This window comes from Trachemys scripta, chromosome 2 (genome assembly GCF_013100865.1).
Source record: "Trachemys scripta elegans isolate TJP31775 chromosome 2, CAS_Tse_1.0, whole genome shotgun sequence".
Classification (NCBI taxonomy): Eukaryota; Metazoa; Chordata; order Testudines; family Emydidae; genus Trachemys; species Trachemys scripta.
In genome coordinates, this window is record NC_048299.1 from 140,586,079 (window position 1) to 140,613,584 (window position 27,506).

The following is a 27,506-nucleotide window of genomic DNA, read 5'->3' on the forward strand; positions in this document are numbered from 1 at the left end:
CGCTGGACTCTTTCCAATTTTTCCACATCCTTCTTGTAGTGTGGGGCCCAAAACTGGACACAGTATTCCAGATGAGGCCTCACCAATGTCGAATAAAGGGGAACGATCATGTTCCTCGATCTGCTGGCAATGCCCCTACTTATACAGCCCAAAATGCCGTTAGCCTTCTTGGCAACAAGAGCACACTGTTGACTCATATCCAGCTTCTCGTCCACTGTGACCCCTAGGTCCTTTTCAGCAGAACTGCTACCTAGCCATTTGGTCCCTAGTCTGTAGCAGTGCATGGGATTCTTCCGTCCTAAGTGCAGGACTCTGCACTTGTCCTTGTTGAACCTCATCAGGTTTTTTTCTGCCCAATCCTCTAATTTGTCTAGGTCCCTCTGTATCCGATCCCTACCCTCTAGTGTATCTACCACGCCTCCTAGTTTAGTGTCATCTGCAAACTTGCTGAGAGTGCAGTCCACACCATCCTCCAGATCATTAATAAAGATATTAAACAAAACCGGCCCCAGGACCGACCCTTGGGGCACTCCACTTGAAACCGGCTGCCAACTAGACATGGAGCCATTGATCACTACCCGTTGAGCCCGACGATCTAGCCAGCTTTCTATCCACCTTACAGTCCATTCATCCAGCCCATACTTCTTTAACTTGGTGGCAAGAATACTGTGGGAGACAGTATCAAAAGCTTTGCTAAAATCAAGAAATAACACATCCACTGCTTTCCCCTCATCCACAGAGCCAGTTATCTCATCATAGAAGGCAATTAGGTTAGTCAGGCACGACTTCCCCTTCGTGAATCCATGCTGACTGTTCCTGATCACTTTCCTTTCCTCTAAATGTTTTATAATTGATTCCTTGAGGACCTGCTCCATAATTTTTCCAGGGACTGAGGTGAGGCTGACTGGCCTGTAGTTCCCCGGATCCTCCTTCTTCCCTTTTTTAAAGATGGGCACTACATTAGCCTTTTTCCAGTCATCTGGGACCTCCCCCGATCGCCATGAGTTTTCAAAAATAATGGCTAATGGCTCTGCAATCTCACCCTCCAACTCCTTTAGCACCCTCGGATGCAGCGCATCCGGCCCCATGGACTTGTGCACGTCCAGTTTTTCTAAATAGTCCCGAACCACTTCTTTCTCCACAGAGGGCTGGTCACCTTCTCCCCATGCTGTACTGCCCAGTGCAGCAATCTGGGAGCTGACCTTGTGCGTGAAGACAGAGGCAAAAAAATCATTGAGTACATTAGCTTTTTCCACATCCTCGGTCACTAGGTTGCCTCCCTCATTCAGTAAGGGGCCCACACTTTCCTTGATTTTCTTCTTGTTGCTAACATACCTGAAGAAACCCTCCTTGTTACTCTTAACATCTCTTGCTAACTGCAACTCCAAGTGTGATTTGGCCTTCCTGATTTCAGAAGCTTCAGAGAGATTCTTAGCAGGTCCCTGGTGCTTTGCTGTTAGTCTGTACCTGCTCAGGGGGGTACGCAGCCCCAGAAGGCAGGGGGAAGAGGTTCCCCTTCGGGGCGGGGGGAGAAGGGGGGAAACCAGGCATGGCTCTAATGCTTCCTTTGGCCTGGGCACTGGCTGTAGAGCTCCCCCGCACTTTGCCGCCCCCTCTCCCCCCCACCCTGGGACACCACCCCTGCCCAATGCTCCCCCACCCAGCGCCCAGGCCAGGGCACTCCTCACCACTCTTCTCTGTCCACACGTGCAGCTCTCGGGCCAGCTCGGGCACCACCAGGAAGGTGCGCCAGCCCTGCCTCTTCTTGGACTTGAGGATGTCCCCGAAGATGTGGTCCCCGATGTAGAGGATGTCCTTGCCCTTCACCCCCAAGAGGTCGCACACCATGTCCGAGGAGCCTGGGGTGAGAGGACCGGAAATCAGCGCCTGAGGGCACACTCTGCCCCCAGGAGACCATGTGCTGGGGGAAGGTCCCAGCAGGATTTCTGGGGGCCGGCAGAGCAGCTAGAGGCCCTGGGCCAGGGGGCGGGTGGGGCACAAGGCATTACCTCCAGAATAGACAGCGCAGTGCTGGAGGGGTCCGGTGTAGGTCCCGATACGCAGCTTCCCCGTGTCCTGGAAGTAAAGGCAGGGTGTTATACTGGGCAGACAGCGAGGAATCATGCACAGGGGGCGGGATTCTTGAGCACATGGGGCCCACTCGGCAGGTCCGGGGGTCCCCAGATAAGGGAGGGTCAGGGCCATGCACCCTGCTGGCTGATCCAGGGAGCGGGTGAGGAGCGTGCTGCGTGGGATCCAGTCCAACACCACTCAATGACTCAGACAATGGCTGCTGGGTGGAAGGGACGGAGAAAGCAGCCCTCAGGGAGTGGTTGGCAGGACCAGGATGGAGACAGAGGCCTTTGCTGCACCCCATGCATGGCAGAAGCCAGCTAGTGCAGGAAGGGCACTAAGACGAGGGCTGGAAGTGCCCACAGCAGAGCACAAGCCATTTCCAACCCATCCAATGCACCGCGTGCTGGGTGGCCCCAGCCTAACCAGCCAGCACATGGAATTCCAGCTCCAGTGCCCGGCTGGCTAATCCACGGGCACGACTAACATTTGCAGCTATGCCAGCTAATCTCATGCTTCAGGGCACAGAAACTGACCCCTTCCAGAGGTCAGGCAAGTGCCACCCACTTTCCACAGTGATCAGTAGGGTGGTCTCTTTGCCTCTGGAACAGCAGAACCAGGATTGTGGGGTAACCAGACCCATGCTCTGCTCCAGTCTTGCACTGCCAGCAGGCCCTGTCTGGCTTTCCGGGGAAGTCACTACAGTGGGGGCCCTACCGTGTTGACCTGCCGCAGGACAGTCCCCTCGGCGAAGAAGAGTGGCTTGCGCGTGTCCACGACAATCAGGTCAAAATAGGAGCGCCATGGGCGCTGGACCTGCAGGGAGACACCAGGTCAGGGGCCCGGCGGACGCACCCTTCAAAGTCGCAGCTCAGGCTGCTCCCAGGTCTGGGCCCACTAGGTCAGAGACAGACTTCCCACCCCACATCGCTAGCACTCGGTTTTCCTGCAGCCAATCCCAGCCTTGCAACCAGTGTCCAGGAGCAGGGGTCAGATACTACGGTGATGGCCAGATCTCCCAGTCCACCTCGAGAGCCACAGCCCAGGAGCCATCCTCCCTCCCCCACAGTTCCCCCTTGGGGTTCGTCCAGACTCACCTTGTCTCCCGGGTCCAAGGTGAACAAGTACGTCATTATCGCCTGCCAAAGACACAAGCGTGGAGTTGGCATCAGCTGCGCTGGCACAAGACACTCTGCTTAGGGGCAGCGGATGAACAGCACTCAGAATACATGCACTGAAAGCCGGGCTGGCTGATGGGGGCCCGGGCTCTCCCAAGGGAGTGGGGAGCCGCGCAGCAAGTGCTGTGATCACACAAAGGCTGCCCAGCCTGGCACCAACCCCACACAGGGGGCCCTGGATACATCTCACTTACTGCCCCCAGGCCTTGAGTCTAGCTCTGTCCTGCACAGCATGGGGTGCAGGTCCTTTGCTGGGATCACGGAGCATCTCGCACTTGGGGACCCTCGGTCTCTCCTGTTCTCTGCCGGTGGCTCTCCACAGCTGGCTCTCCTGAAACGCTTTGGGCTAATGCTGGTCACTGGCTTGGAGACGGGTCTGCGCTATACAGAGGGCTGTCCCTTCCACTCTGACTCAGAGACAGGCGTGGCTGCTGGGAGCCACTTTCTGATTTTTAAAGCAGTGTGGCTCTTAATTCGGGCCAGGCCAAGCCCCAGAGCACCCCCCATGGTGAAACCGGGCCGCATGGGCTGGGAGCTAGCGACCCAGAGACAACGACAGGGCCCCATCCCCTTTCTGTTTATTGCAGGCGAGCCCTGATGCTATCTGACAAGGGAGACAACGCAGCCCCCCCAACATACCCCCAGGGGAACCACCTTTGTCAGGCGCTCCCCCCCCCGCCCCGTGCATGTATTTCAGCTTGGGTGCTCAAGGTGCCCCCCACCAGCAGAGAGTGCTGCAGACCCACAGGTGGGGCAGCAAGGCGGGGCAAACGGCTTTGGCTCAGGCTGAGAGCACAGGCCACACCAGCTCCCGGGGGCCCTGGGGGAGGGCTGGGTACTCACATCTGTGTAGTTGTAATCGCTGTTGGTGGCCAGGAAAACCTTCCCCGCTTCCTTCATGCGGCTCAGCAGCAGGGGCACACGGGGCTGCGCAGAACGAGATCCATGCAAGGGGCTGGCTTTGCAGGCCCGGGCAAGGGGGCAATGGTGCCCCACTGGGGCTGGGTCCTAGGACCAGCACTAGCTGGGGGAGTTCCGGCAGATGAGGCCTGCGTCCACAGAGCTGGGGGAGCAGGGTTCCTGGCCCGGCTGGCTCACCACTGGGTAATGCAGTAACCTGGGAAGGGCAGCTGGGCGGGGAGGGGTGTCGTCGGCCAGGGGTGCCCCCACTCACACAGTAGGGGGATGGTTTTGCTCAAACACCCCCACACACACACACTGCAGGAAGGAAGCCTGAGAGAGAGCTCAATGTGGGAAGGGAGGGAGCCAGTCTGGTCCCAGGGGGCTGGGGGAGCAGGACAAGTTTGGGAACCATGTTGGCCATAGAGCCCAGGGGAGGGGATGCCCAGGAAGGATGCATGGAGGCCGTGTTGACCCTGCAGGGCATGGGTGTTATGCCCCTCTAGGCCCGTTTGGGGGGTGGAGCGCAGCCATTCCAAGTCGGGGATGCAACACTCACGTCTTTCACCACGAACTTCTCCAAGTTCTCCAGCGTCTTCTCCTTCAGGCAGCCCTGGGCAAGCGCGGGGAGAGGGAGCGGGTCACAATCGCTGCCATCTGCCCCCGTGGGGCGCTTGCCCCCTTCCCCTGCCCATGTGGCGTGGGGGACTCTTCTTATGCCAGGAAATGGACCGAGGCCCCCAACTCCAACTTCGTGCCCCCCCCCCCCCCCCCACACCCACCCCCCGGTGCCCCCACAGCAGCACCCGGATGGCAGTGCTGTGGAGCCACGCCTGGCTGGGCCACATCACAGCCCATCACACACTGTGTCGCAGCACGGGCGCTGAGGCCCAGGAGTGTTAGCCCCTCCCTCCGCGCCCTGGGGCACTGCCCAGTGCCCCATGCTGCAGGACAGAACCAGCCCCCATTGTACGGTGTAGGCCCATGCCCTCAGGAGGAGCACAACTTCACGGGAGAGAGGACAGCACCTGGAGCCCCCTCACTGGGGCAGGCATGTGCTCCCAGCCGGCATCTGATCACCCAGCTAGTCCCTTCCAGTCAGTGCTTCATTTGTAACGAAAGCGGGGCCGGGGCTCCGGACTGCCACAAATAAAGCCCTGGTTCCGATGCGGTAACTCACCTTGCTCATTTGGGGCCGGAACTCCACACTTGCCACTCCTGACACGGTGCAGGGCAACGGGCTGAACCGGGCTACGCCCAAACCCACAGCTGGAGCCCATGGACCAGAGGCAGCAGCCCGGCCAGGTGAGCCAGACGGGCACCTCCCCATGGCTGAGCCGGTCCCATCAGGGAATCACCTCCCCTGGCAAAGCCATTGGGAGCCCCCTCGAACCGGCCCCATCTGCACAGGGAGCAGAGTGTCCTGGGGGGGGGGGGGGGGGCGCTGCTGGTGGGGTCTGTGCATCCTGGGGCCCAACCTGTCCATTAGGGGTGGGATCACACAGCTGAGCTGCCAGCTTTCCTGGGCTGGGTGTCAGCCTCCCATGCGGGCACGCAGTGCCTCTGACTTGGCTCAGGTGGGCTCCAGCATCCTCTGCACAAACACCGGCAAGCCCCACGCTGCCTGGGGCACTGTCTGGATTGGAGATCATGTCCTGGTGTCACCAAGATAAAACTTCATGTCACCCACACACACCCCAGCTACAGACGGGAGCAAGCAGGTGTAGCCCACGGCAGTAACTTGCCATGTTACATTGGCTAAGCCTGCTTGGAACCGGTTATGGTGGGTTTACACTGGGATTTTAAACTGATTTCAGTGCAAGCTTCCCAATGCAGACCAGGCTTCCCAGCCCACTGAGGGGTTCCCAGGCAGCGACCGACCGAGAGATGCACATGGTCCATGGCCTCCCGCACGTCCTGGAAGATGCTGCAGAATGACATGAAGAGGTTGCCGTGTTTGTAGCCTGTGTCACAGCTGGGAAAGCGAGGAGAGAAAATGGTCAGTGGGTAAAGGAGAGGGGCACTGGGCTGGGGGACTTTGAGTGGGGCAGGGGGAGGTGCAGCTGGGATGGCAGCCTGAGCCAAGGCACGCCTAGACACCCCAGGGAAGGGGGAGGAATTGCTGCCCCAGGCCCCCCAGACAGCAAAATGCTTCTTCCCCCCCACACCCAGCAAAGGGAAACCCAGGGCTGGTGTGTGCCCCTGCCAGGCCCCAGAGCAGCCAGGCACTTCCCACAGCAGCCCCGGGGGTTGGGAGTTTGGGGGGCTCATCTCAGACACAGGCACCCAGGCGGGCCGGAGTCTCAGTGGGAGAAGATTGGGCTGTCTGTCGGGCAGGGGGGAAGCAGGGTGGCATGACAGCTTGCCCACTGGCCATCTGGCATCTGCTATTGCCAGGCCCCAGGGCTCTCGCTCTGGCAATCAGCAGGGATGTTGAACCTCCCAAACCTGCCAGCCTCCCCAGCCCCGGGGACCCCCTCCCGAGTCCCAAGGAAAGCTCCACTCAGAGCCAAACCCAGCCAGGCTTTGGCAGAGCGTCTGGACCTTTCCCAGCCTGCTGCGGAGATGGCAGGACCCAGTCGGGCTGCTGAGCGCAGGGATTAGCAGGATGCTCCCCCCCCACACACACATACACACACACTCCTCAAATCCTCAGCGTGCCGCGAGGCAGGGGCTCTCACTTGACGTATCTGGAACAGTTGGTAAAGAAATCCACCAGGCAGGCATAGAGATAGGTCTCTGCCAAGGGAAAGGGAGGGCAGGTCAGCAAGGCAGCTGGCTCAGACAGCAGGCTCTGGGAGAGGGGCCCTGGGAGCTGTGGGTGCAGCCCAGCCACTAGCCTAGGACATGGGTTCAAGCCCTGCTCTGCCACAGACCCCCCTGGGCCAGTCACTTAGCCTCTCTGGGCCTCCGATCCCAGCTGTCACCTGCATGGCCCTGGCACAATCAGGGGTGGTAAACGCATTCGGGTGAGATGCTCAGATACTGGAGGGCAGACAGGTACCAGAGAGAGGCGGGGACCCTGGTGAGTGAGGGGGGCCCAGGGGAAATGGGGGGTGAATTTTACAGCAGGGCTGCCCCCTGCACATGGCGGGAGGCCTTAGCCCTGCATACCTGTGAGGTTGAAGAGCGTGTTGAGAATGTGAAATCGCTTCATATCGTCCCGCTGAATGAACTTGTTGGGGTAATAATTCCAGATCTCAGCCCTGGAGGGGGAGACAAACCCATGTGAGGGACTGCGGGGGGGCACTGGCTGAGTGAGGGCCAGGGCGGAGCTGCCAGAGAGGGCAGATGCTGTAGAGCAGAGGCAGAGCTCAGCTGTGATGAATCCTACAGGGATTTTCCCACAGAGTCTGCTGGACACAGACAACCCTGGGGTTCTCTCTAGCTTCCAGCCTGCAATACCCAGTGTTACCACAAGCTGGCACCCTAAGCCAGGCCTCCTGCCCTGCATAGGCCAGCTCCGGGGTGGCTGGAGCAGGTGTGTTCTGCACACACAGAGCACCGCAAAGAGCCAGCTGCAGCCCCCTAGGCCACGCGCTTGTCTGCACAGTCCCGTGCAACATCCCAGCAGCACCCACAGCAGGGAGCCAGCCAGCCTGCAATGCCCACCAGCTCCCCGCAAGGAGCCCAGCGGTCACAGGACAAGAGCACTGATTGGCTGCTGCTGCACGGCAAAAAGAACAAAAACTATGTTATAAATCGGGGGTGGGCAAACTATGCCCCGCAGGCCACATCCGGCTCACTAGCCGATTTAACCCAGCCCTGGAGCTCCAGTTGGGGAGCAGGGTCTGGGGCTTGCCCCGCTCCCGCGCTCCAGACAGGGAGCGGGGCATGTCCCCCCTATGGCTCCTACGTTTAGGGGCAGCCAGGAGGCTCCATGCGCTGCCCCGTCTGCAGGAACCATCCCCACAGCTCCCATTGGCCAGGAACTGTGGCAAATGGGAGCTGCAGGGGCAGCACCTGTGCACGGGGCTGCACGCAGAGCCGCCTGGCCATGCCAGAGCTGGAGGGGAGACATGCTGCTGCTGCCGGAAGTTGCTTGAGGTAAGCGCCGCCCAAAGCCTGCACCCCTGACCCCTCCTGTGCCCCTGCCCCATCCCTGATCCCCCTCCTCCACCCTAAACCCCCTCAGCCCTACCCCAGAACCTGCACCTCCAGCTGAAGCCCTCACCCCCTCCACACACCCCAACCCTCTGCCCCAGCCCAGAGCCCCAGCCTGCACCCTGAACTCCTCTTTTCTGGCCCCACCCCAGAGCCCTCACCCCCTCTGAACCCCAACGTCGTGAGCATTCATGTCCCACCATACAATTTCCATACCCAGGTGTGGCCCTCAGGCCAAAAAGTTTGCCCACCCCTGCTATAAAGCATGACAATGGGACACCCCCCTGCACCCTAATCAATGCTGACAGCACCCCCCCCGCCCCATTGACACTGACACTGTGCCCCCCACCAGCTGACGGGATGCCCCAGGATGATCAGTGAGGGCACGCAGGGCTGCACTTATTTATACGCTACAATACAGGGCATTCGCTGGCCACTTTCCCACCAAAGGACCCACCGCCCCGAATCCTACTTGCCTCTGGTCTGATTCTCGACCTGCTCCCTGCCCTGTGGGGGACCAGCACTTCTGCCCCCATCCAGAGATCTAGCCCCATGGCAGGCCAGGCTCAGACAGGCCCCTGAGATGATGCTCCCCGGCTGGGCCTTTTGTCCCGAGCTGCACTGCCCAAACCTCGGGAGTTTTCCAGATAAACCCAGCGCAACCTGAGTCCCTCGGCATGAGGCTTCCTCCCTTTCCAGTAAGGGGACGACCTTCCCCATGCCCTTCCCTGGAATGTCTCCCCCGAGCGCCCAGGGCAATATACACCACATTCCTACATGTTTCCCTAAATCTCCTGCATGTTTCCACTGCCCCCCAAAGCCGGTGGCTCAGCTGTGCTCACAGCTGCCCAGTCACTCAGGCCGTGGGGATGGAAGGTAACAATTGCCCCGGCCCAGCGTCTGGTTGGAAAGAAAACACGCTGGCTAAAACTATCCCCTGCCTGGCAAGCAATGGAACTGCTGGTCCCGTTGTGCCCAGCTGCTGCACCACCCCAGGCCCCGTGCCTGGGCAGAGACAGCTCCTTGTGGGGCACAGCCCCCCATCTGGGAGCATGCGGCTCTCCCCCACTCTGCCCCAGTGCTTCCCAATGCAGCCACAAGGGAGCTGATGGCACAGCCATCTCCTCGCGGAAGCAGAGATGGCCATGCCAGGCGACAGGCAAAGAATATCAGGGTTGGAAGGGACCTCAGGAGGTATCTAGTCCAACCCCCTGCTCAAAGCTGTGACCAAGGGCAGGGCAGAGCCAGGCCCCTCAGATCTCCCCTCTCCAGTGCAAGAGGTGTTCTGGGGCAGGGGAGCAAGGGTGGACTGGGGCCAGTCCTATGCCCTGATGTGCCCCCAGTGCCAGCCTCAGCACTGGGGTGAATTTGCCCCTTGGCGAGTAGCCTCAGCCTGTCCCACCTCCCCTTGCGGTTCAGGAACAGCTCCTCCAGGGATGAGTGCCAGGCTGCGGGGGAGGCGCAACCCTGGGACGCTGGACAATGCCGTGTTTATAAAGAAGATGAAGTGCTGGGCCGGCAGCAGGCTGGTGTTGTCGCACTTTATTTAGAACCATGACAGCAGCCTAGAGACATCCCTCCGCCCCAACCTGGCTCCCCCCCTACCTCCAGGGAGCAATGTGGAGGCTTCATTATGCCCAGGATCAGAGCACTGGCAGCAACCCCAGAAGCGCAAGGATGGCCCCCTGGTTAGGGGCTGGCCTGGGAGATGAGGCAAAGTCACTTGGGTGCTCTGTGCCTCAGTTTCCCCTCTGTCCAATGGGGAGAACAGCCCTGCCCTGCCTCCCAGGGCTGGGTGAGGATAAATGCATTAAAGACTGTGCGGTGTTCAGAGGCCAAGGTGATGAGGAAATACCTTCACTAGGTTTTGTATAGCAGGGTCCCCCTCCAGTTGCCCTGCAAGGGGAAGGACTTGGGGGTGGGCCTAGCATCTCCGGAGAGGTCAGAGCAGGCGGGTTTTTCAGGGACGTGATCCATTGCAGCCCACAGTACCTGAGTCAGACCTTTCCAGCATAGTCAGTGCCAGACTCAGGGGCAAGCCCCACTCCGTGACTCAAGGGCAACTTGGAGACTGACCCCTGCAAGGCCCTTTCTCCTCTCCCCCAAAGCACCAAACTAGGGAGCCAGCTCCAGGGTCCTCCATGCCCACCTCAATGCCACCCGCCCTGCTGTCCCCCACCCCCTCCAACGCAGGAGCAACAGAGACAAGGGCAAGGAGCGAACAAACCACCTGGGGGCAACAGGTACATTTGGTTCCCAGCCCCCTCCCTGGGCAGGGCTAATTCCTGGCACTTGTAGGGCCCTGCTGTGCAGCCAGGCCTGGTACCCACCAGCAGACACTGGGCAGTGCAGGCTGGGAGCAAGAGAACCTGAGAACCCAAAGGTCTGTCTGTGCCCAGCAGCCTCCGTCATGCGGCTCCTGGGAGGGGAGAGGAGGCCAAATGCTGCTGTCTTGACAGTGCCCCTGGTCTCACTCCAGCTCCTAGACATGCAGTGAGTGCTGGGTCGTCCCTCATTGCCCTCCCCTGCCGCCCAGCCTTCCCTTAACTGCAGGGCATGCGCGCTAATCCCTCAGCACCCACGGGCAGAGCGGGTGGCAGGACTGAGCAGCTGCCTTAGGAGCCTGGCCAGGAATAGCTCTTATCCAGCAGGGACCTGGCCTAGCGCATCAGGACGATTCAGCCCTGGGATCAAGTGTCCACAATAGGAGGAAACCTAATAGGGGCCATTGCAAGGCAGACACCTCTGGATAGTGCAGGGGTCGTGGGGAGGGAGTTGGTGGGTGGCAGTGGAGGGTACACAGAGCCTGAGGCTACACTGGCAATGCCAAGGGGCCAAATGCCCTCTCCACCCCACAGGTCACTATGCCCAGTAGGCACTCAGCCCTCAGCAGGATCAGGGCCCAGTCTGCTGGCTTCCACTGGACTCAAGGGGAGTGAGGAGGTCAGAGGAGCCCGGGGTTCCGATGGGATAGGGAGACACAGGAGGGAAACACTGCCAAGTATGGACTCATGGACTCAGCACGGGAAGAGCTCCGCCAGCCCCTGACAGTGGGGGGTTGTGCCAGAGTCTCCCGGGGCTCCTGCCCCACCCCAGGGCTGTGCCGGCAAGAGGAGCAGCGAAGGCACCTACCCATTGAGGAAGCGGAAGCCGTGGGCGCAGACCAGCAGGTTCCCATGAGAGTCAACCTTCAGCAGGTTCCCATACTGAGTGTCAAACACCAAGCCCCTGCAGGGGGGAGAGGAGAGTGTCTGGGGGTGTGGGGAGCCCCGTTCAGAGAACAACCAGCTCTAGGAGCTGCTCTAACCTCCCGGCACCAGCCCGCCGACCCTCCACGCAGGGGAATTGAGTCCCAGCAGCGGAGCTGCGTCCGAAGCAGGGTGGTGGGCTCTGCTGGTGTGGCAGCGTCTGAGCGGCAGGGCCTTGGGTTCCAAAGCACTGTGACCTGTGGCGGGGGAGGGGGCAATGCCAGCCCCCCCTTGCCCATCCCTCGTCACGTGGTGGCTTGACTGACTCCACAGGCCTCAGGAAACCACTCAGGCCCTTGGCTGAACGGCACCACCAAAACTGCATCTTCTGTCCGCATTGGTGTCAGCCCACTAGTGTCACTGGGTTTACACCTGGGCCTCCAGGGCCCAACCCATCGTGTCCTGCACCTTGTGTTTACACCTGGGCATGGGGGTGCCAACTTGGAATGGCAGCAACAGGCCCCTGCTTGGCATGGGGGTAAGTGACAAGGCAGGGTGGCAACGGACAGGGCCCAAGCGCCCTGGGAACAATGGAGGTTCCCCCATCTCCCCATGACGAACAAGGGAACCCCCCCCCCCCCCCGACTGGAGCTCCCGGGCGCTGAGCAACGCAGCCCCTGACCATTCACTCCAGAGGACAATACCCAGGGAGCCCGGCTTGACTCTCAGATCCAAGGGGGGCAAATAGCCACTAAGTGGTGTAAACCAAACCCCTTTGAACTGGGGGTGTTCAGACACCACGAACCTGGTGCACTGGGGAAGGAGGGGCACTTTAAAGCATCACTGCCCCCCCCCCAGCAGTCAGTGGAGCTCGCTAGGGGACAGCCCAGAGCGGCTGTGGGGGGCAGCGCTCACCTGGTGGGGAAGGTCGGGTCATACTGGTACTTCAGGATCTCGTGGGGGTACCCAATGGAGACCAGCCAGTCCAGCAGCAGCTCAAAGGCCAACTCCTCGTAGTCTGGGGACTTGTATACTGCGGGCGGGAGTCGGGGGAGGAGAAGAGGCGCACAACCCAGAGCTCTAGCAGCTGGCACGGGGAACCCTCTCCCCAAAACAAGGGATTAGGGCCCAGGGCTGCCTCCCCCAAAGACCCCAGGCTGTAGCGACACCCAGGGGCAGGGGGTTACAGCTGGGATCCCAGTTCGCCCACTAGCATTGGTATGCTGCAGACAGCGTAACCGGCATGAGCCCCGCTAGGGCAGGCAAATGGAATCTGCCTTTGGAATGTGGCAAGCCCCTGGCACTCGCACCCCATCCCCACTGTGGCATGGCCCATATGGGGCCAGCTAGCCGGTATAGGCGAGAGGCAGCCTTAGAACTAACTAGGGTCTAGCCCCTGTTCCCATCCAAGCTGATGGCCAGAACCCGGTGTGAATCCAGAGCTGCGCCGGGGCCGAGGGGAGGGTTACTCCGGATTTCTGGGAACAAGACGGGGGGCTCAGCAAGCAGCCACCACAGACAGTCCTGGGCCCCAGACCAAACTGGGACATGAGGATCAAACTGGGGGAAGCCAGCAGAACTCCCAAACCAGTGGCAAAGTCACCAGGCCAAACTGTTAGGTTCTGGCCTGTATCTGGGATCCCCACAGACCAAACCACGGACCAGGCAGGTTAGCTTGGTGCCTACCCAGAATTCTTCCTGGGCCCATCGACTGGATCCCATGGTGCCACCCAGCTCCTCACAGGCCAGGCCAGAGGTAGGTCCTGCCCTATAGGAACCCCATCCCTCCTCCCGGCCCAGAACTCACTCGCCAGCGTATAGTCCATATCGAAACCAAAGCACCTGATCTTCTCCAGAGCCAGGCTGCGGTTCACAAAGATCCTGGAAGGAAAATGACAGCTCAGGGTGAATGGGGGACAGCCCTGCTTCCCCAGGGCTCTCGCTCTCCAGTTGGCACTGCCCCCCTTTAATACCCACACCCCCCCCCCTGCCACCCCCTCCAGCTCACCCCCCCCCCTTGTTCAAGCAGACCCTGAGAGAACCACAGTTTGCCACTGCCAAAGAGATGTTCCTGCCCCAAGTTCGCCACCCGTCCCACTGGGCTGCATCTCTGGAGGGGAGCTGGGCCGAGGCTTCAAAGGGGAATGCTAGTGAGTGCCCGGTCACGCCAGCGCTGCTCCGGGCAGGCTAGCCCTGGGTTTGCCATCACAGGGACATTAGCTGGGACCTGCATTTGTCCTTCCCTCACCTCCAGCCCAGGGGGATTTAGCTGCTGGTGACTGACCGAGACAGACAGTCTCCTCTCTGCACCCGCCTGCCCATGGCCTGCCAGGATGCTGGGGCCCTGGCCACGCTGGTAACACGGCCATGCCCCACTCAGACCCACCCTATGCTCACGGACTTGCTGCCATGGGCTTGCTGCCATGGGCTCCCCTAGCCTAGTGAGCAGCCAGCCCTTCCCACAGCTCCTGCAGCACAGACAGGCTCTGCTCTTGGGAAGGAACAAGAGCTGGGCAAGGGAACCACCAGCCGGGGGAGCCAGGACTGGCACTGTGGAGGGGGAGCACAGCCCCTTTGGGGAATGCTGGTGTCCGGGAACCCCAGCAGGGTGCAACGCTCCAAAAAAGCTATCATCTGGGGAGGAGCGACTGAACGAGTCCAGCAGAGACATCAAGGATCAAACTCACCACAGAGGGGCCACCTAACCCCAGGGCTGGAGCCTGCCCTGCACCTGGCAGGAGAGCTGGGCAGTTTAGCCCAGCGGGTACAGCACTAGACTGGGGCTCAGGAGACCTATAGATTATTCTTGGCTCTGCCACGGGCCTGCTGGGTGACCTTGGGCAAATCCTGTCACTGCCCCGTGCCTCAGTTTCCCCATCTGTAGGGTGGGAATGCTGCTGCTGGCAATAAGAGCTGGGCGTTGTTATTGAGGCGTAAGATTTCCAAAATAGCTAATGGACTTTGGAGGGCAGGTGCAGCCTTCACTCTTCAGTCCCTTCGAAAACCCAGCGTCAGCGCCCCGGGACAGGGGGACGGTCCAGGGACCCGACATCCACTAGAGCAGCTGCCACCCCAGCCACTGCCCTCGCAAGGAGATGTAGGGGGAGCAGCTGCACGGGGCGCATTTCCTTAGGGCAGGGTAAAGGAGCTGCGTGGGCAGCTGGAATCTGCCCTAGAAACTCAGAGAAGCCCAGGTCCATCAGCCCCCTGGCCCTGGGGCCTCTGGAGTTAACAGCCGGAGCAACTACAGCTTGAGCTAACGAGCCAGGGCTGGACTAGCCTCGAGCTCTGTAGCCAGGCAGAGTGGACCCGCTCAGCAGTGGGACAGGCCATGTCTAGCCCAGCAACAGCCTAATAAATCGGGGGGAGCAGGAATTCCACGAGGAGGTGCAATGAAAGCAAATGTGCTGAGCCCCTAGCCAGTGTGCTGCCTCTGGGGGAGGGGCCCAGCTCCCGCCCTGACCCCAGCAGAGGGAGATGAGGCAGCCCTGGGGTCTGTGCCCCTCACAGCGGCGCCACCCTGGCATCAAACGATTTCCAGGTGGCCCATGGGCAGGCGTTCCCGCTAAAATTTCCTGAGGTGATAAACACCGGCCAGCCGCGGAGAGTGGAAGTGCCTTAAACCTACCAGCTCCCAGCCCTGTTCCCAGTCTCTGGCTCCCAGCAGAGTTGAAGGGAATCAACCAGCTTGTTCATGGGGAGCAGGGTGGCATGAAGAGGCAAGAATCCAGCTGCTCTGAGGAGAAAGGAGGTGGGGGCCCCCTAAATCAGAGCCTCCTGCACCACAAGGTGTTCAGAAGAGACACCCCTCCCCAGAGGCAGCTGCATGAGGACAGGCCCAGGGGCGAGAGGCAACCAAGGCAGCATATCTGGAAGCTGTTGCCAGATCCCAGCTTTCAATGGCTGCTGCCACAGGAGCGTTGCACATCTGGGAGGCACGAACACTCGCGCCACCCTCCTCGCCAGCACAACAGGAGCGGAGCTGCGCTGGGCATTGATGGAAAACAACGGGGGTTGGGGGAGGCTTTCTGCTCACTGTGCAGATTTCCCTCCCCAGCGTGTGGAGGAGGTGTTCACTTTGCATTTGGCTCTGATCTGCAGGAGCAAAGGATCAGACAGAGAGCTGGTGAGTAGTGAGAAGGAGCAGGTCTACTCCATGGAGGGCAGGGTAAGTGCTGCTGATGCCTTTATGGTCAGACATCAATTCTTGGCAAAATCATGGAAAATTTATTAAGGGATACAATCAATAAAGATTAGGCACACAATTAATGCCAATCAACATGGTTTTATGAGAAATAAGTCTTGTGGGCTTTATTTTTTAAACGAGTTCACAGGTTTGGTTGATAAAGGTCACTGTATCGATAGAATAGATTACCTTTGTAAGATATTTAACCAAGTCCCACTTGACATTCTGATATAAACATTTTAGCACCGGAGAGAACCAATGCAGCCCATGTTAAATAGATTAAAAACTGGCTTACTGATAGATCTCAAAAGTAATTGTAAATGGGAAATTGTCTAATGGGGAGGCCATAGGCATCTGCTCTTGGCCCACTGCAATTCAAAATCTTTATCAATGTTCCGGAAGAAGACAATCATGGCTTGTAAAGTTTGCAGAGGACACAAACTGGTGGATCAGTAATTAATGATGGGGACAGATTAAACAGACTGTATACAGATTATACAGGCAGGCATCCGAAGAAGTGGGCTGTAGCCCACGAAAGCTTATGCTCAAATAAATGTGTTAGTCTCTAAGGTGCCACAAGAACACCTCGTTCTTTTTGCTGATACAGACTAACACGGCTGCTACTCTGAAAACAGACTGTTCTGGATCACCTAATAAAATGGGCTCCTTTGAACAACCTTGGTTTTAATATAGCCAAATACAAGGTCATGCACCTCTGAACAAGAACGCAAGTCCAACTGATCTACCAGGACTCCTCCATCCTTTTCAGTGTCACTGCATTACACTCTAAGTGCCTACATGAGAAAAAGATCTGATAGCAGATGGCTCTTTAATCTAGCAGAAAACATCCTAATGAGATTCAAGTGCTGGAAGCTGAAGCTAGATTAATTCAGACTAGAAAAAGCACAAGTTTTTAACAACTTGCCTGTATGCATTCTCCATCACTTGAAGTCTCTGTCTAATGATATGCTCTAGTTCAGACAGAAGTTATAGGTTTGATGCAGGAATTGTTGTGTGATTTCATGGAGAATAGGTCCAGCAATGGCTATTAGCCAGGATGGTGTCCCTAGCCTCTGTTTACCAGAAGCTGGGAATAGAATATCCAGGTTAGAAGGGACCTCAGGAGGTCATCTAGTCCAATCCCCTGCTCCCAGCAGGACCAATCCTCAGACAGATTTTTACCACAGTTCCCTAAATAGCCCCCTCAAGGATTGAGCTCACAACCCTGGGTTTAAGCAGGCCAATGCTCAAACCACTGAGCTATCCCTCCCCTGAGCAACAGGGGATGAATCACTTGATTCCCTGTTCTGTTCATTCCCTCTGGGGCACCTGGCATTGGCCACTATCAGAAGACAGGATACTAGGCTAGATGGACCCTTGGTCTGACCCAGTCTGGCGGTTATTTCCTTGTGCAAGGTTCTCTGGCCTAGGTTATGCAAGAGGCCAGATTCTGGTCCTAGAACCCTACGAATTGTCACTGTTGCTTTCCTGGGCAGACTGGTGTCATAGCTGTGGGAACACAGACCTCACCTCTTCTCTGCCTATGATCCTTCTGGATGTGCAGAAGAGGAGCTGCAGCATTCATCTCTCAATGGCTGGCTTGACAGAGGACTGGCATGTGTAAGTAAGAGGCAGATCTCCTTTCATCTAATGGAAGGTAACCTGTTTGCCTACGTGGCATAGGCCCAATACTGTTCACTGCTCCCAGAGATTCTCCTTGAGCTCAAGCAGTGAGGCTTTTGGAGAAGGAAGGTGCGGCTTATTCTTGCTGTCACTTATTAGCATTGTTTATATTCTGTTAGCACCCATAAGCCCTGGTTATGCACCACAGCCCCACTGCGCCAGGTACTGTACAGACAGAACAAAAGGAAACATTTCATTGTTACAAACATTCATTGTTTTTAAAGTGGATTCCATTGGTTGAGGACACAAAACTGTACAATTTCCAGTGATCGCCTGCTCCCCCATCAGCAGCTTCTGCCTGAGGCCGAGGCCTGAGCTGGCCACTGAGACCCAGCAGTTCCCTGGGCCTGAGAAGGGGCCCTAGCATGGCAGTGCAACCATCACTCGCAGTGGGCTGAATACTGACCTGGGGCCCACCAAACAAGAGCTGAACTGGGCAGCGGGCGCTCCAGGACCCCTCGGGATGAACATGCGCGTAGAAGCGTGGTGACGCAGTTGCTGAGCTAGGCTCTCTGTGGGCAGCGCTGGGACCGGAGGAGCAAACAGGGCCCTGCAGCCCGATGAAAGCCAGTGAGGGCCGTGTGAGACCACAGGGTGTGTGAGGTCGCTCTTCTCAGTCCTGAGCAGCGAGACACCCACTTATGCCAGGAGGGGCTGCCACGGGCATTGCAGGGAGGCAGGATCCTGCCATGAAGCTCATCCCCACCCAGCCAGCTCACCCAAGGCCGCAGATGCTGGTGAGGGGACAGAGGGTGGTGAAACACCCATTGGCTTTAGTAGCATTTGAGGATACAGTGCGGCAGGACTTGGAGGTGCCGAGCCAGTGCCCCGTTCAACAAGGTCCCATGCCACCCTCTGCATGCTGGGAAAAAGAACAAATCCAGAGGTCCCGTGACCCCACTCCCAGCACCCCCCCCCCCAGCCAGGGGGAGACACCCTGCACCCCAATCATGCGTCAGAGCCTTGTGTAATCTCCAGGGCTCTCTCTGCAAACAGCTGGGACATGTGATTCATTGAACTCTCTTATCAGCCTCACCCAGCGGCCCGTGCAACAAAGCCAAGGTGATGAAACGGCTGCATACTGCGTCAGAGCAGCATTTCCTTGGCACAGGGGCACAGACCCCAGCCTGCTCAGGATCCCCTATGTACCCCAACCCCCCACACCAACTGGCATAGAAGATGCAGGATTCAGCCTCACAGTCTTTAGCGTTTATCTGAAAGCCCCCGATCCCAGAATCGCAAGACTCAACTTGCATTTAAAAAAGTTTCCAGCTCTCGCCACTGCAAAGAAGAGCTGGGGAATGCAAACCAAGCATGCTCTAAAGGCCAGAAAGCAAAGAAAAAGATCACACAATCTCATGATTTTTTAAGATAATCTCAGGATTCTGGGGGCTAGAGTCATGATTTTTGTCTGTTTTGCATTGGCAGTACTGGAAACATCCCAACATATCGCCCATTAGCTACACGCTGGGGAAGGTCCCCCCACCAACTAGCTGAGGTTTTTATTTCTACAGGGCATTCACTGATGAGTTAGTATATGCAGACTCAGTTCTAGTAACTGGTTTGGAATCCATTCTTTGTCCATGTCTTTCCTCCATCGCAAGCCAAGGTGCTGCAGAACCTCGCATTGCTTTTGCACCAACTGCACAATCATTAACACATTTTGATTTTCTCTCTTTGCAATATGGACAGAGAGCAACATGCACTTGCAACATGTTTGCTTTTGTTGCAAGCACAAACACTTGGCTTCTTCTGGAGACCTCTGCATTGCATTGCAATCGCCTCTGCATTGATTGCAAATCAAGCTGGTCTCTGCCCTTCCCTGGTCTGTCTTTTGGCCTTGGGAAGTGTTTGGAAGGAGATGCAATTCAGTTCTTTTCCATCTGAATGCTTTGCTTGCGGGACACGCTTTTTCATCAGTCTTTGTCACGTTAACACAATCTCTCCCAATAACTTTGTTTTGACCTGGTTATCACTTATGCCTTGGATAATTTGGTCTCATTAGTCCACCTGCTGACTGGGCCATTCCACATGGCTTAGCTTTATTACATAGCTCTGTAACATGATCCTCCACTGTCCTGCCTGGCTGCTGGTTTCTTGCAAAGAACCCATGCCCCTCTCACTCTTTGTAGCCCCTAGAGCAGGAGTGGGCAAACTTTTTGGCCCAAGGACCACATCTGGGTATAGAAATTGTATGGTGGGCCATGAACGCTCACAAAATTGGGGTTGGGGTTCAGGAGGGGGTGAGGGCTCTGGGGTGGGGCCAAAAAAGAGGAGTTCAAGATGTGGGAGGGGGCTCTGGGCTGGTGCAGATGGTTGGGGTGCGGGGGGGGGTGAAGGGTTCAGCTGGGGCTGAGGGGCTTGGGGTGCAGGAGGATACTCCGGGCTGGGACTGAGGGGTTCAGAGGGCAGAAGGGGGATCAGGCTGGGGCAGGGGCACGGGAGGGGGTCAGGGGTGCAGGCTCTGGGCAGCGCTTACCTCAAGCAGCTCCCAGAAGCAGCGTCATGTCCCCACTCCGGCTCTGGCATGGCCAGGCAGCTCTGTGTGCTGCCCCGTGCACAGTCAGCTCCCATTGGCCGCAATTCCTGGCCAATAAGAGCTGCAGGGGTGGCGCCTGTGGATGGGGCAGCACGCAGAGCCCCCTGGCTACTCCTAAACATAGGAGCTGGAGGGGGGACATGCCATTGTTTCTGAGAGCAGTGGTGCATGGAGTGGCCCCCGACCCTGCTCCCCAGCTGGAGCGGGGCAAGCCCCAGACCCTGCTCCCCAGAAGGCACTGGCAGGCTGGATTAAATCAGCTGGCGGGCCGGATGTGGCCCGCGGGGCCGTAGTTTGCCCACCCCTGCCCTAGAGGCTGCCACTGAAATGGAGACCCCACCAGGCTAGGCTCTGTACCTGGCAACGAAGAACAGTCCCTGCACTGAAGCGCTCAGCGTTTTTCACTGATAGTTTCACACACAAACACTGAACGAGAAACCCAACCTGAACGTTACCGCAGGATATTTTGGAGGATTTGAAGAAATGAAGCATTAGCTTTAAACCATTTTCTTAAATACATCTTTTAACGGCCGGATTCACCCACACGGTGCTGCAGGCCAGCACAAAGGAGACAGAACAGTTCAAATAGGTCTCCAGTGGCTTCGTTTCACCAGCGCAGGGCAAAACTGCTGGAGTTTCCACCCCAAATTCCCTCTCCCACTTACACCTCCCTACGCTGCCCTGCACGTGTGTGTTCCCCTTCCCTCTTTCATTCACTATATTCCCCTCCACCCCTCATTCCCCCCCTCAGAGATTTGCTGCAATAGGTAGCTGTGGAAGAGAAATACTTAGGATTACTGGTTGGATTTTGCGGTCCTTTTTTATTAGCTGAGAATGTAGCTGTCAGCAGAGATGAGGGCAGAAAACTTTCAGCAAAACTCCCGGAGAATCGCCCTCTTTCAAACAGCCCCCACCTCCCCATACTCCCCAGAGGAACGAAGCCAGGTTGCGCTCAGAGAGGGCAGCCTCCCATGCAGTCAGGAAGCAAAGGGGAACAGGCAAATTCTGTGTCCAGGGAGGAGGTGCTGTCACTGAGGAGGAAACACTGTGCCCCACACAGAGAACCAGGCTGAATCCCTGCTTTTCTGCACACCCCACTTCCGTCATGCAGTGCTTTTCAATCACAGATCTTGTAGTGGGTCAGAATAGCACCCCCACTCCCATTTTACAGATGGGGAAACTGAGGCACAGAGCAGCAGCAGCCTGAGCAGAGCAGGGAACGGAAACCCAGGTCTCCCATGCCTCAGGCTCACAGGTGAGCCACTGGCCTACATTGTGCCCCTGATTTGGGTGCTGCTAGGCTGACAACTCCTCAGACCCTGCCATGGCGAGCCCTGCCGGGCGCATGGAACCCTTTGGCATCTGTCTGAGCCCTCTAGAGCCCCCTCAGGACATTTCCTTTTGCTCTGGTGCTTTGGGTCTGCTCACTCCCCCCCCCCCACACACACACTCTGCTGTCTGTGTTTGATCCTGGAGGAGGGGGGCATTTCTTGGGCATCTAAGGAAGAAAGATCTGGCCTGGAAGAGGCAGCGGTATGGGCACTGGCCCTTTAAGATGGGCAATAGAGGCCAGCATGAGACAATACAAATTATTAGAGCAGAAAAACGCCTTTTGAAATGGGGCGTGCACCATAGAGACGCCCCAGAGGTCTCAGGCAATGGCTGCCTTGGCATCTAGGGTGCCCAAGGGAATTTGTGAGAGATCAGCACCCACCAGCACCAGCTGATGCCCATGGCAGAGCTCCCAGTGACTCAGCGGGAGCAGGCCCCGTGTCTCAGGATGCCCTTGGGGAGCTCAATCCTGGGGAGGGAAGGATTGGATCCCCCTGGTGACAGTCACAGAACTGTCCAATGGACCCAGAGACTGGGTTGTTCTTGGCCCCCGCTTCTTGGAATGGCCCCCAGTCCCCCTACCCCCACCTCCCCCACTCCCAAGATCTGCCCCCTCCCAGATCTCTGCCCAGTAGGCTCAGCTGCACCAGGTGCATCTGCTCTGTCCTCTGATCAGATTGTGGGGCTGGGGCCTTTTAACCCTTCTTCGCTGCACTCAGAGGCAATGCTTTGTACCCAGGCTTATGCCTGCCACATGGGGAGGGCAGGCCCAGCTCTGCCATTGACTCACCAGCCAACCTAGGGCAAATCCTGTGACTCTGTGCCTCAGTTTCCCCATCAATTAAACAGGGATACTGACCCTACTTTAAAGGCCTTGGCAATCTAGGGGCTAGAGGAATTCACAGGTCTCAAGAGGTCACAGATTGGGGAGAGTCTAGATACAGTGGCTACTACGGCATCTCACAGTGATGGGCGCTTTAAAGAATGGAGAGACTTGTTCTCGCTGAGCTGTCCTGACTGGAAGCCCGAGCTGGATGCTCTCACGCTGCACCTTGTGTCATCACTTACACCCAGGGCAAAGGAGGTTAAAATCATTAGCAACAAGTCAGGCAGCATGGCCTAGTGGAGAGAGTGCTGGCCTGGGGCCCAGGTGGCCTGAGGCACAGGTAACCTGGGTTTTATTCCCAGCTCTGCCAACAGCCTCATGCAGTCACTTTCCCTCATGGGGCCTCAGTTTCCCCACCAGCACAACAGGGATAACTATAATGACCTCCATTGTGCCTGGCATAAGTTCACCCCCTCCCCCAGCCCACCCAAGCCAGACACAGCTCCCGACCGCAGCACCCTCAGGGTATTCAGAGAGCTACTGCTCACAATCCACACACTCCCTTGGGTGCTCAGGTCTGGTTACCTAGATCCAGCTCTGAGAGTCCTGGACATTACAGCAGCACCTAGAGACCAACTGAGATCAGGGCCCAGCTGTACCAGAGACAGGCCAGGCACCGGCAGGTCTGGCAGTGCCACCCCACTCTGCTCCTTTGGATTTCAAGGTTTGTTTTAATGAAGCTGGGGGGGGGCAGGTTTGCTGGGGAGTCACTAGCCAGCCCCGGAGGGGGGGACGCTCTGCACCGGGGGGGCGGGCAGGCTCCAGCGCCTTCCCCCTCCCCCATGGGACTCCCGCGCAAGGCTCCCGGTTAGTCGGGGCGCCGCGGAGGAGTCGGATGGGGCCAAGCGCCCCTGGCGGGCTGCCGCCGAGCTGGTGAGCGGAGCTTCAGGCGTGCCCCGGGCGCTAGCTCCGAGTTCCCGAGCCAGCGCCGCAGGGGCCCATCCCCGTCGGCTCTGGGCGCCCGGCTCCGCGCTGCTCCTTACCGGTGCTGACAGGCCCTCTTGAGAGCGCGGCCGTCGGCGCCCCCCGGCTCCTTGGCGCTCCGGGGCCCGTCCTGCGGCGGGGCCAGCGCGGCGTCCGGCTCCCCGGCGAGGCTGCCCATGAGCGCGGCCGGTGCAGTGAGCCCTGGCCAGGAGAGCGAGCGAGCGAGCAGCTGGAAGTGGAGCCTTTTATCGCCTGACCGGCTATCGGGCCGGGCCAGCCGCCCCGCCCCGGCCCGTCCGCGGGGCTCGCTGCGGGGCGAGGAGGGGGCTTCCTGCCGGAGACTGCGGGGCTTGGTCACGTCCCAGCGGGGACGGCTCCCCCCCCCCCCCAGTGTCGCCCGGCGCGCCCTCAGCCCGTGCCCGAGCCCCCCCCCACACACACACACAGTGCCCCTAGGGTGCTCTCCCCAACCCCGTGCCTGACCCAAGCTCACCACCCTCTGGGACTGCCCCCCACTTGCCCATCCTACCCTGGGCTTCCCCTCCCTGCTGCCCACCCTGTGCCCACCTGATGTCCCCTCACCCATCTCACATGCACTCATCAGCCCATCCCCCCCATCCCATGCCCACCTGCTAGCCTGAAGCGCCTCCCATCCCATGCCCACCCGCCAACCCAGGGTGCTCCCCTCCCCCTCACAGTGTAGTTTCAGCAGTTCTTGATCTCAGGTTGGGCCAGGCAGCCCCATCTCTCCCCTCCAGCGAGGGCTGCTTTGCTGTAGTCTCTGGTTTCCCTGTCCTTATGGTACCAACCCAGGTCCCCCTGCAGCCCCAGCCCGGCATGCCTTATCCAGCGCACCGAGCCCCGGAGGTGGGTGGGAGACTGGCCAGGGTACCTCTGTACACACCCCACAGGTCGATGTCTCAAAACTTGCCATCCAGCTGTGGGGTGATAGTAATTTAGCCATCACATAAGACACAACAGAAGAGTGTTTGTCCCAGCTCTGCGGCGCTGCTCATGGGTTTTCAGCGGTGATGGGGGAATGCAAGTCACGGGCACCGCAGCACAAGGGGGGACACTGAGCAGATGGAGGGGCGGTTTCTAACTAAAGCAAGTTGCACTTAAATCTTGTTGACCCTGTTCATAAAGCATTTGAACAGTATCTGGAGCTTGGCATTAGAAGAAGTTCAGAAAAGGGCAACTAAAATGATTAGGGTTTTGGAACGGGTCCCATATGAGGAGAGATTAAAGAGGCTAGGACTTTTCAGCTTGGCAAAGAGACGACTAAGGGGGGATATGATAGAGGTCTATAAAATCATGAGTGGGTGGAGAAAGTGAATAAGGAAAAGTTATTTACTTGTTCCCATAATATAAGAACTAGGGGCCACCAAATGAAATAAACAGGCAGCAGGTTTAAAACAAATAAAAGGAAGTTCTTCTTCACACAGAGCACAGTCAACCTGTGGAACTCCTTGCCTGAGGTGGTTGTGAAGGCTAGGACTATAACAGGGTTTAAAAGAGAACTGGGTAAATTCATGGAGGTTAAGTCCATTAATGGCTATTAGCCAGGATGGGTAAGGAATGGTGTCCCTAGCCTCTGTTTGTCAGAGGGTGGAGATGGACAGCAGAAGAGAGATCACTTGATGATTACCTGTTCTGTTCACTCCCCCTGGGGCACCTGGCATTGGCCACTGTCAGCAGACAGGACACTGGGCTGGATGGACCTTTGTCCACACACCTCCATTCTTATGTTCTTGGCCCTGGGAGGCACCGCTGGGGCTGGGCCAAGGACCTTACTGGGGCAGGAATATCTGACCCTCCAGACTGGATCAGACTAAAGTCCCCCCAGCCCAGTCTCCTGTCTGCTCCAGGGGGACATGTGGGTAACCAGCCCCCCGAGGTCTCCTTGGTTAGTCACTAAGGGGGATGTGAAACAGCATCTGCGAGGGACACACGGTTTTGTCTCAGCCAGCCTGGATAACTGGCACCCAAGAGTCATGGGATGGGGGTGCCCCAGGCTGTCCATCTGTCCATTCCCCACAGCCTTCTGTCTGTCCATCCATCCCACACAGCCCCCTGTCTGTCTGTCCATCCCACACAGCCCTCTGTCTGTCCGTCTGTCCCACACAGCCCCCTGCTATCCATCCCACACAGCCCTCTGTCTGTCCGTCCATCCCACACAGCCCCCTGCTATCCACCCCCACAGCCCTCTGTCTCTCTATGATCAGCACCAGAGCTCTGGCCTCCCAGAGGCTATAGCCAAGCCTGTTACCATAGTCCATGCTCCCCTGGCATTCCCCTGGCCATCTCACACTCCTCGGTTCATAGATGTGAAGGCCGGGAAAAAGTTGGGAATGACTAAAGCGTCTTCCAGAAAGGCCTCGGGCCTTGGCCAAAGCCATGGAGAATCCATCACCTCCTTCTTGACTCTGTGCATATGCCTTATTTCTAATTTTAATTTGGTTCAGCTTCCGGACGCCGGCTCTTGTTCTCCCGTGCTCCATTAGGTGACTTTAGCAGCCTGTGCTGTAATCCAGGCAACGTTTAGCCTGTTCTGGACGTATTAATCAGATGGACCAAGTCTCCCGCACTCAGGCATTTCCTCCGGCCATCCAAGTCTTTGGGGGCTCTTTGCTGGCCCGTCTCCAATGTTTAACCCCCTTCTTCCTAGAAGCCTAGGCCTGGAAGGGGCCAGGAACGGTCGTCTGCTCTGGTCCCTGCTCTCCAGGCAGGACCACAGAATAACGTTTTGAAATGTGGCATCAGAACCGGAGGCCGTAGGGCTCACCAATGCTGCGTACAGAGGTAAACTCATCCCCCTGCTCTTCACTCACTGTTCCAGTCTAACGGGCCAGGAGACCTAACGACACAGGGGGGCGGTGTCACGGAGTGCCCGGGCGATGCTCTGGAACTGCTCCCCACAAAGCCAGTCACGACATTGGGGAGCCGCCTCTCCCTCGGAGCAGACCGTCTTCAGGGCAAGAAGCTCACACGGCTTCACCTCCTGGGTCTCTGCTTGGAGCATTTAGCATTTGCCCCTCTGTGCACTTCTCACAGCGAGTCCGCCCCAGCGGGGTCCTGGGGAAGCCAGAGGGTCCTGCACCCCCACTTCGCAGTCAGACGTGACCCTCAGCCAGCCAGTAAAACAGAGGTTTACTAGATGACAGGAACACGGTCTAAAACAGAGCTTGTAGGTACAGAGAACGGGACCCCTCAGCCGGGTCCATTATGGGGTTCAGAGAGCCAGACACCCACATCTGCCCTCACTCCTAATCCCCAGGTAGCTCCAACTCTGAAACCCCCTCCAGCCCCTCTTTCTCCCGGCTTTGTCTCTTTCCTGGGCCAGGAGGTCACCTGACCTCTTTGTTCTCCCACCCCTTTAGCATCCCCTTGAAGGGAGGAAGGGCCTGGCCATTAGTTGCTAGGCAACAGAGGGTCGGCCAGAAACTGAGGCACCCACACAGTATTCAGAGGAAACATTAAGAACAGTCCCACTTCGTCACAGTCGGTTACCCCACAGCTCCCTCCCCGCCCTCCTGCGCAGACAGGAGACTGGGCTTGGCGGACCTTGGTCTGATCCAGTCAGGTGGGGCTGCTATTCCTGTAAGGCCCTTGACCCAGCCCAGGTTCTGAGCGGTGGCTCTGCAGGGCCGAGCTCCAGATACTGTTCAAATGCTTTATGAACAAGATTAAGGTGCAACTTGCTTTAGTTAGAAACCCCCTCACCCCAATGCTTAGTGGCCCCACTTGTGCTGCAGTCTGTGTGACTTGCATCCCTGTGTCCATTCAAGTTGCACGCACACCTCCCAGGGGGCTCCTCAGTGGTGCCCCCACCACTGGTGAGCACCGGGCCCTTTCCTTGCAGAGGCAGAGCAGCTGTGTGCTCACTAGGTCTCATTAGCACATGGGCCTCCCCTGAGCGAACTTGGCTTTACCAGCAGAACCCCATATGCATCTCAGGGGCTGTCCCGGATCAGCCAGGAGACTGCAGGGCCCCTTCCAGCCTTATAACCCCCATGCAGGAGCTAGACCATAGGGGGAAACTGAGGCACACAGCAGAGACAGGGCTTTCCTAAGGCCCCCACCCTTCAACAGCCAGAACTAGAACCCAGGAGATCTGATTCCCCCTCCCTCAGCTCTAACCACTACATCCCACTCTCCTCCCAGAGCCCAGGATAGAACCCAGGAGTCCTGGCTCCCAGCCCCCCTGCTCTAACCAGGGCCGGCTGTAGCTTTTTTGCCACCCCAAGCCAAAAAAATAAAATAAAGGGCAGCTAGACTGCCGAAGCAAAAAAAAAACAACCACAGACGCAGGGAGCATGTGGAGGGTGGTCAAGGTGGCTCGCAGGGGGGTGAAGGGCGGCACCCGCCCGCTCCCTCCGCCCGTGGGCAGCCAGGCACTGCAGCCCACTCGCAGCTGGGCGAGAGGGGCTCCTCCCTCCAGCCTTGGGGTGTCTCTCCTGGCCGGGCAGATGGACCCCCTGGGGGCTGCAGGAGGTGCTGGCTCAGCCACTCC

General features: G+C 58.1%; 1 protein-coding gene across 5 annotated transcripts in view; it reads right to left on the bottom strand.

The window, feature by feature from the left end:
- LOC117872813 (cytosolic purine 5'-nucleotidase-like) overlaps positions 1 to 23,288 on the bottom strand; it is a 36,991-nt gene extending 13,703 nt beyond the window's left edge. Inside the window, exons 1-14 of one of the 5 annotated variants that reach the window (XM_034761599.1) lie at positions 23,053 to 23,205; positions 17,160 to 17,477; positions 13,251 to 13,324; positions 12,359 to 12,476; positions 11,388 to 11,483; positions 7,266 to 7,357; positions 6,833 to 6,890; positions 6,033 to 6,126; positions 4,711 to 4,764; positions 4,095 to 4,178; positions 3,171 to 3,212; positions 2,791 to 2,889; positions 2,010 to 2,076; positions 1,689 to 1,859 (exon numbers count right to left, since the gene is read on the bottom strand). In XM_034761599.1, the coding sequence (XP_034617490.1) occupies positions 1,689 to 1,859; positions 2,010 to 2,076; positions 2,791 to 2,889; positions 3,171 to 3,212; positions 4,095 to 4,178; positions 4,711 to 4,764; positions 6,033 to 6,126; positions 6,833 to 6,890; positions 7,266 to 7,357; positions 11,388 to 11,483; positions 12,359 to 12,476; positions 13,251 to 13,269 (994 nt within the window). In that variant the 5' untranslated portion in view covers positions 13,270 to 13,324; positions 17,160 to 17,477; positions 23,053 to 23,205. Of the gene's footprint in view, positions 1 to 1,688; positions 1,860 to 2,009; positions 2,077 to 2,790; positions 2,890 to 3,170; positions 3,213 to 4,094; positions 4,179 to 4,710; positions 4,765 to 6,032; positions 6,127 to 6,832; positions 6,891 to 7,265; positions 7,358 to 11,387; positions 11,484 to 12,358; positions 12,477 to 13,250; positions 13,325 to 17,159; positions 17,478 to 19,791; positions 19,821 to 23,052 lie in introns of those variants that run through there. The other 4 variants (XR_004644611.1, XR_004644612.1, XM_034761598.1 and 1 more) reach the window with 4 other exon arrangements.
- Between the last annotated feature and the right edge of the window lie 4,218 nt (positions 23,289 to 27,506).